This window comes from Carlito syrichta, unplaced genomic scaffold (genome assembly GCF_000164805.1).
Source record: "Carlito syrichta isolate Samal-C Ts95f unplaced genomic scaffold, Tarsius_syrichta-2.0.1 Scaffold136039, whole genome shotgun sequence".
NCBI classification, from domain to species: Eukaryota; Metazoa; Chordata; class Mammalia; order Primates; family Tarsiidae; genus Carlito; species Carlito syrichta.
This window is the reverse complement of record NW_007080135.1, coordinates 41,261-49,455: the sequence shown is the minus strand read 5'-3', so window position 1 is coordinate 49,455 and position 8,195 is coordinate 41,261. Positions and strand designations below refer to the sequence as shown.

General features: G+C 43.4%; 1 protein-coding gene across 1 annotated transcript in view; it reads right to left on the bottom strand.

The window, feature by feature from the left end:
• ARHGAP19 (Rho GTPase activating protein 19) overlaps nt 1-4,067 on the bottom strand; it is a 27,562-nt gene extending 23,495 nt beyond the window's left edge. The window contains exons 1-2 of the mRNA XM_008049705.2: nt 3,990-4,067; nt 993-1,258 (exon numbers count right to left, since the gene is read on the bottom strand). Of these exons, the coding sequence (XP_008047896.2) occupies nt 993-1,258; nt 3,990-4,018 (295 nt within the window). The 5' untranslated portion in view covers nt 4,019-4,067. The remainder of the gene's footprint in view (nt 1-992; nt 1,259-3,989) is intronic.
• Nucleotides 4,068-8,195: the final 4,128 nt, after the last annotated feature.

Genomic DNA, 8,195 nt, shown 5'->3' with positions numbered 1-8,195 from the left:
GTAATTCTGGCTACTGGGAAGGCTGAGGCGACAGGATCGCCGGAGCCCAGCAGGTCGAGGCTGCGGTAGCCGGGAGTGGCCACTGCACTCCAGTCTGGGCGACAGAGTGAGACTCCAACTCAAAAAATAATAATAATAATAATAATAATAATAATAATAAATAAATTAATTAATTAATCATGTAATCTCTCAGGGACTAAAGATTTTTGATTTATTTGTTTGCTTTTTCTTTTTTTTTTTTTGAGATTGAGTCTCACTCTGTTGCCTGGCTGGAGTACAGTGGCACATTCATGACCACCACAGTCTTGACTTGTTAGGCTCAGGTGATCCTTTTGCCTCAGTCTTCCAAGTAGCTGAAACTACAGGTGTACACCACCATGCCCAGCTAATTTTTTTTTAATTGTAGCGACCAGGTATCACCAGGTTGCCCAGGCTGGTCTCAAACCCCTGAACTGAGGCAATCCTCTTGCCTCTGCCTCCCAAAGTGCTAGGATTACAGGCGTGAGGCACCACACCCAGCTTTTTTTTTTTGAGTCAGAGTCTCACTCTGCAGCCCAGGCTGGAGCACAGTGGCACACATAGCTACAAAACCTCCTGAGCTCAGGCGATCATTCTGCCTCAGCCTCCCAAGTAACTGGGACTACAGGTGCACCATGACTGGCTAACTTTTTGATTTATTGTACAGATGAGGTCTCGCCAAGTTGCCCTGGTCTCGAATCCCTGGGCTCAGACAATCCTCTCGTCTCAGCCTCCCAAAGTGCTGGGATTACAGGCATAAGCCACCGCATCCAGCTGCTTTAGTTTAATTATTTATTTATCTACACAGCTTTTATAATTTTCATTACTATTACTTGAGGCTTTACTACTTAGGAACACTTTTTAAATGGCAGAAAGTGCCTTGGTTAATGGCAACTCTTAGTGGACGTGGCACTGCAGAGAGAGAAGCCAAGGAGCAGTGGAGACCTGCCCACCCTGCCAGACACGTGTCCTACCCTTCCGCTTAAGAGACATCAGGGACCGGAAGAACCCTGACGCTGGGCCAGCCCCGCCAGGCAGCTTCAGGTCCACTTCCCCCATCAGCTGGGCCAGCTCCGTCCCAGGTAGATCGATCAGCCTCGTGATATTGCTGACCACCAGCTCGGTGAACACCTCAGGCTTCTCATGTCGGAGTTTCTCCACAAAAAAGTCAGGATTGAAGATAATGGGCTGACCGCGAAGGGAAGAGTCATTGCAGATAACAAAACTGCAGATGGCATCACTGAAAAACAAGAGAAGATCACTGAAGAAGACGATTTTGGAGTGTTTCCCACACCACTCACTGGGCTCTGGGGTGACTGCTTCCTCACAGGGCGGGGGTCATGGAATCAGCCCCCGGCTGCTTGAGCCAGCCACCCTGGAAGTCTGCTCCTGCAGCCAAAAGCCTGGCGAATGGAAGGACTGACGGGTACATAATGAGAATTCAGCTGTGCCCAGGTCCACACATAGGTCTTATTTACAGTCCTTCAGTTCTGGACATCTCAGACCCATTCATCAGCCAAGCCCAATTTTTGCTCATACAGGTTCTCCCTAGAGCCCCTGATCTCGGCTGGTTTCCCACTCTACGTTCCTTGGGCTACATTCCTGGCAAAGCTCCTTTGACTCTCAGGAGCATTTTCTTCCCCATTCTTTGTTTCCCAATGCCTACTACACACCTCTTTTTCTTCTCACTTATTGCTACATTTAAGAGCTGTATTATCGGATCTCTTGTAGCAGATACATGGTTTATATCTATTATCAATTAACTCCAATAGCTTGTTCTAATCATTATATAAACAGTCATCTATTACATAACCAATGAGTAGCCATAACACAAGCCAGAAAAGACAAGGTATCACATTTCAGTCAGGCAAAGCTGAAATTCACCTGACTCAAGTAAACATTCCCCCAATAAAAGCAATCACAACTTAAAAGTGGTCCACTACACCCAAGATACCAAAGCACTGCTCCAGGAAAAATGACAGACCCCTCTGCATATTAAATATAACTAACCTATAATACACTTTGTCAATACTACATGGATAATTTTAATAACAGTACAATGAAAACAAGGCATGGATAAATGTCAAAGTTCATCTCTACTTCCTTGAAATTATTACATAATTTGAATTAATAACCCAAATCATCAGTTGGTGGCCACAAGATTCCTTCTTTTCTCTAAAATGATAATGTATTATGAGAAATCACACAAAAATTTAAAACTATGAATGTGTGTTCTCAAGCCAAAAAGCCACTGAAGAAAGAGAACTTCAAATGCTTGACTCTTCAACCTTTTTACACACTACAGTGGGTTCTTTTTCCTGTACAAACTTAAAGATCCCGATGATTATGATAAAAGCTGATTAGAATCAAAAGCAACTTCATCTTTTTTTTGGAAAGCAGGAATTTATTGAGAGGACAGGAAAGCTCTTGGCACCAGGAGGGGTCCCGAAGGGTTGCCAGCAACTTCATCTTAAATTGACAAGAGCCTCTTTTTTTTTTTTTGAGTTGCAGTCTCACTCCTTTGTCCAGTGTCAACCTGCTGGGCTCCAGTGATCCTTCTGCCTTGGCCTTCCAAGTAGCCGGAACTACATGCGCACACGACCACACCCAGTTATTTTTTATTTTATTGTAGAGATGAGGTCTCTCCAAGTTGCCCGGGCTGGTCTTGAACCCACGGGTTCAGGCAATCCACTCGCCTGGGCCTCCCAAAGTGCTGGGATTACAGGCTGAGTCACCGAGCCCAGCCAAGCCTCATTTTTTTATTATCAGCTTACTTTAGTCAGGAAATAGAAGTCAGCCTAGAACTATTGTTTATTATCACTGCCAATGAGAAATGACCACTCTACTGAGAAGGTCAGAAAATCATGAAATGTGTTGGCACTAAAAAGATTCATTGCTGGGCTCAGTGGCTCAGCCTGTAATCCCCGCCTTTGGGAGGCTGAGGTGAGTGGATTGCCTGAGCCCGCGGGTTCGAGATCCGCCTGGGCAGCGAGACCTCATCTTACAATAAATCAAAAAATCAGCCGGGCGTGGTAGCGCGCGCCTGTAACTCCGGCTACTCGGAAGGCTGAGACGGAAGGATCGCCGGAGTCCAGCAGGTCGAGGCTGCGGTGGCCGGGAGCGGCCACTGCACTCCTGTCTGGGCGAGAGTGAGACTCCAACTCAAAAAAAAAGATTCATATAATTAATTGAGTTGAAGTGAATAATTTTATAGAATTCACATCCATTTTAATTCTTTTAATTCTGTTTGTTAGTGTCCAGAGCAAGACTCTGTTATGATTCTAATACGCTCATTACAGTCGGCCCTGCGAGCACTAAACAGGATCAAATCCTGCACGCGAGTGAGGAAGGAGCCAGAAGCCCGAAGTGCCTAGTCTCATGGATTCTCAGCAAAACCCTTCCTACCTGGCCCGAAACCGCCCCCTCCTAAACACCCCGAACAGGCAGAAGACTCAACAGGTTCAAGGCTGCTCCAAGCGCAAGAAGACACCCTGGAAGTGCTCACGCAAGTAACACGTAGACAGTTGGTCTCTCTTCCCCGTGCTTTTTTCCCCTTGCTTCCATGTTCATTCACTCTTGTGAGACCACCCTTTAACTTCTCTAAGCTAGTTCTTTCTTTTTTCTCTTCCTTACTCTTTTCTGAGTGGGCCACCTGGTAATATCTAAGACAATATCTGAGACAGAAATGGTTTAAAAAAAAAAAGAAGTGAAATGGAAGAGATAGAAAAGACAGTTACAGTGGTTTTTAAAAAATTATCCCTATATCACAAGGTCCACTAATCCCTCTTCAAAGAATACACAATTCTATAATATAAAGCTAAGAGTTTCAAGGAACATGCTTAAGAAATTAAGAAATGTCCAGGACTAAGGAAAAAAAAAACCACATTTAAGCAAAAAGAACTTCCTACTCTACAATATTTTAAAACAAACTCTAAATTTGCCCAATTCAAGAAAATAAATAAATTTCTTACATAAGAGCTGAAAGCTTCTGATGAGGCATTGGTAAATCGAAGAGACAGGAAAAAGCTTTCTCCTTGTTTGTTGTGACAAAGAAACTCTCCTTTCCCTATCCCAGCTCAGCCTACACAAATTCCAGACATGTTAGAGGATACAAGGGCACATTATGGGGCCTGAAAGGCGGTACTTAGGGCTCGGCCACTCATCTGCCAGTAGGAACAAAACAAATAAAAACGGGACCAGTTGATTGCATTTGCCAAAGCACAGACGGAGCTCAGCAGCAGACTCCCATCACCGCTCAAAGTTGTACCGGACGAAACAATCACATATGTGAGCACACGGGGACAAGTAGTTTTGCAATATGCGGGGAGGAGCGATCCCTACCTCACATCATACACAGAAAATAAACTCCAGATAAAGATCTAAATATGAAATGCCAAACTTTTAAAACTTAAGAAAACGGTGCAGAAGAATAAATTAATGAGGCAGAGGGTTACTTTTTTTTTTTTTTGAGTTGTAGTCTCACTCTGTCACCCAGACTGGAGTGCAGTGGCCACTCCTGGCCACTGCAGCCTCGACCTGCTGGATTCCGGCGATCCTTCCGCATCAGCCTTCTGAGTAGCCGGAATCACAGGCGTGTGCTACCACGTCCAGCTGATTTTTTTATTTATTGTAGAGATGAGGTCTCGCCAAGTTGCCCAGGCAGGTCTCGAACCCGTGAGCTCAGGCAATCCGCTCACCTAGGCCTCCCAAAGTGCTGGGATTACAGGCTGAGCCACCGAGCCCGGCCAGCAGAGGGTTTCTTAAATAAGATGTAAAAAAAAAAAGCACAATCCACAAAGAAAAGAATGATACACTTAACCACATTAAAATTAAACTTTTCTGTATGACAAATGACATTATAAACTAAGTTTTTCTTTTTAAATGAAGTCACAATGCCTCTAAAGAGAGAAACTTGATGAAAGGGGAACTGGAGTGGGAGATAAGTTTTTCACTGTATGCTCTTTTGTGTCTTCTGAATATTTTATTCATGTGAACATACTACCCACTCATGATAAACAAATAAAACTAAAACTTTAAAGTAATAATAAAAGACAAACCACAGACTGAAAAAAGATATGTGCCATGCAAATAACTAACAAAGAGTAAGTATTCAGAATTTATCACTAAGCTGGAAAATTAATAAGAAAAAGCTACTCAACTCAGCTGAGGACATGATCAATAATTCACAGACAAAGAGGCCCCAATGACTAATAAACATGAAAGAAATTCACCTTTACAAGTTATCAAAGTAAAACCAATTTAAAAATAGTATCTTTCCCTACCCATAATTTAGGCAAAAACTATCAGATTCAGGTGATAGTTTTTATTCCTAGTTGCTAAGTTGTTTATTTATTTAAAATCATGAGTTAGGACCTGGTGCAGTGGCTCAAGTCTGTAATCCCAGCACTTTGGGAGGCCGAGGCGAGAGGATTGCCTGAGCCCAGGAGTTCAAGACTAGCCTGGGCAACTTGGCAAGACCTCATTTCTACAATAAATAAAAAAATTAGCTGGGCGTGGTGGCACATGCCTGTACTTCCAACTACTTGGAAGGCTAAGGTGAAAGGATCACCTGAGCCCAGGTCAAGTCTTGGTGGCTGTGCCCATGCCACTGCACTCCAGCCTGGGCGACAGAGTGAGACTCCGATTCAAAAAAAATAAAATAAAAATAAAATCATGAGTTGGTATTTAATCAGTTACCTTTTGCACATCTATTGATGATCATATAATTTTTCTCCTTTATTTTGTCAATGTGAATTACACTGATTCATGTTCTAATGTCAAAGCTACCTTGCATTTCTAGAATAAACCCAGTTATGTTTTGATGTATTATCATTTTTATATATTCCTGAATTTGGTTGCTGTAATAGTTTAGGCTTCTTCATAAGCGGGCCTAGAACTTTCCTCTCGTAATGTCTGAAATAGTTTTGTGTCAAGGTTATTCTGCCCTTATAAAGGTAGGTGAAGACTATGTCTTAATTTTCTGTTTTCTGAAAAATATATGAGATAGTGTTATATGAGATGTGTCATTTCCTCTTTAAATAAATGTTTCATAGAATTGACTACTAAAGTCATCTGGATCTACAGGTTTCTTTGTGAGAAGGTTTTTAATTACATATTCAACTTATTATATGTTATAGGACTGACTGTTCACACTTTTCATTTCTTCTTGTGCTTACTTTGGTAAGATGTGTATTTCCAAGAATTTGTCTATTACACATAAACCGTCAAACATTTTTGGCATAACGTGTATAACATCCACATATACATTTTTTTAACATCTTTTTATTTATTTATTTTTTTAGTTGGAATCTCACTCTTGTCACCCAGGCTCGAGTGCAGTGGCACGCTTACGACCACTGCAGCCTCGACCTGCTGAGCTTAGGCGATCCTTCTGCCTCAGCCTTCTAAGTAACTGGAACTACAGACCCACGCCACCACGCCCAGCTAGTTTTTGTGATTTATTGTAGAGACTAGGTCTCACTAAGTTGCCCAGGCTGATTTTGAACCCAGGACTCAGGCAATCCTCTCGCCTCAGCCTCCCAAAGTGCTGGGATTATAGGCTGAGCCACCACGCCTGGCTTCTCTTATATTTTTAAGGTCTTCTAGGTTCTATAGTGATATATTCCTCTTTGTTCCTGATGTTAGTCATTTGTGTTTTCTCTTCTTTTAAATTACAAATATCATTAGGGGTTATCCATTTTATTAGCTTTATCAAGGCTCCAACTTTTGCCCTTGTTGAACCTCTCTATTGCATGTTTATATTTATTTGATTAATTTCTGCTCTTATCTTTATTATTTCCTTTCTTCTACCTTCTTTACTAGATTGAGGACAAAGGTGGCAATGCAAATCAGTGGGCAAGGTATGACCTTTTCACTGAATGGTAGGACATGTGGATAACTCCAAGGGGAAAAACTGAAAACTGACACCTATCTCACGCTATAAACTCCACGTGATCTGTGGATCTAAAGGTGAATGGCGCCGGGTTCGGTGGCTCAGCCTGTCATCCCACGCCTTTGAGAGGCTGAGGTGAGTGGACTGCCTGAGCCCGCGGGTTCGAGACCCGCCTGGACAGGTGAGACCTCATCTCTACAATAAATCAAAAAAATTAGCCGGTATGGTAGCACGCTCCTATAGTTCCAGCTACTCGGAAGGCTGAGGCGGAAGGATCGCCGGAGTACAGCAGGTGGAGGCTGCGGTGGCCAGGAGCGGCCGCTGCACTCCAGTCTGGGCGACAGAGAGACTCCGACTCAAAAAAAAAGGTGAATGGCAAAACAATAAATCTCCTACAAAGTAAGAAAAGAACGTATTCTTGAACTCAGGGCGGGAAAACAATTTTTTTTTTTTTTGAGTTGGAGTTGGGGTCTCACTCTTGTCGCTCAGACTGGAGTGCAGGAACCCCTCCCGGTCACCGCAGCCCCGACCTCCTGGGCTCCGGCAATCCTTCTGCCTCCACCTGGAACTACAGGTGGAACTACAGGTGCGCACTACCCCGTCCAGCTAATTTTTTTGACTTATTGTAGAGATGAGGTCTCGCCAAGTTGCTCAGGCGGGTCTGGAACCCACGGGCTCAGGCAATCCACTCACCTCGGCCTCCCAAAGTGCGGGATTACAGGCTGAGCCACCGAGCCCGGTCGGAAAATAATTTTTAAATAAAATATAAAGGCTGGGCACAGTGGCTCACGCCTATAATTCCAGCACATTGGGAGGCCAAAATGGGAAAACTACTTGAGCCCAGAAGTCTGAGACCAGACTAGGCAACATCAAGAGACCCCGTCTCTACCACAAACCCAAAAAATTAGCCAGGCATGGTGGTGCATGCGCCTGTGGTCCCAGCTACTCAGGAAGCTGAGGCGAAGGATCGCCTGAGCTCAGGAGGTTAAGGCTGCAGTGAGTCATGATCATGCCACTGCACTCCAGCCTAGGTGACAAGTGAGGCTCCGACTCAAAAAAAAAATCAACCATAAAGAAAAAGATTAATGCATTTGGCTTCATTAAAATAAGAAATTGTGGGGCAACCTCTTTCAGGTCTCCTCCCGCTGTGGCAGCTTTTCTTTCTTCTTAATAAATCCTACTTTCAAAAAAATAAAGGAATGTGTTCATCAAAACACACCATTAATCATACGATGGGAAAATACATCTGCACTATATACAATCAAAAAGGCTTGGACCTTAGATA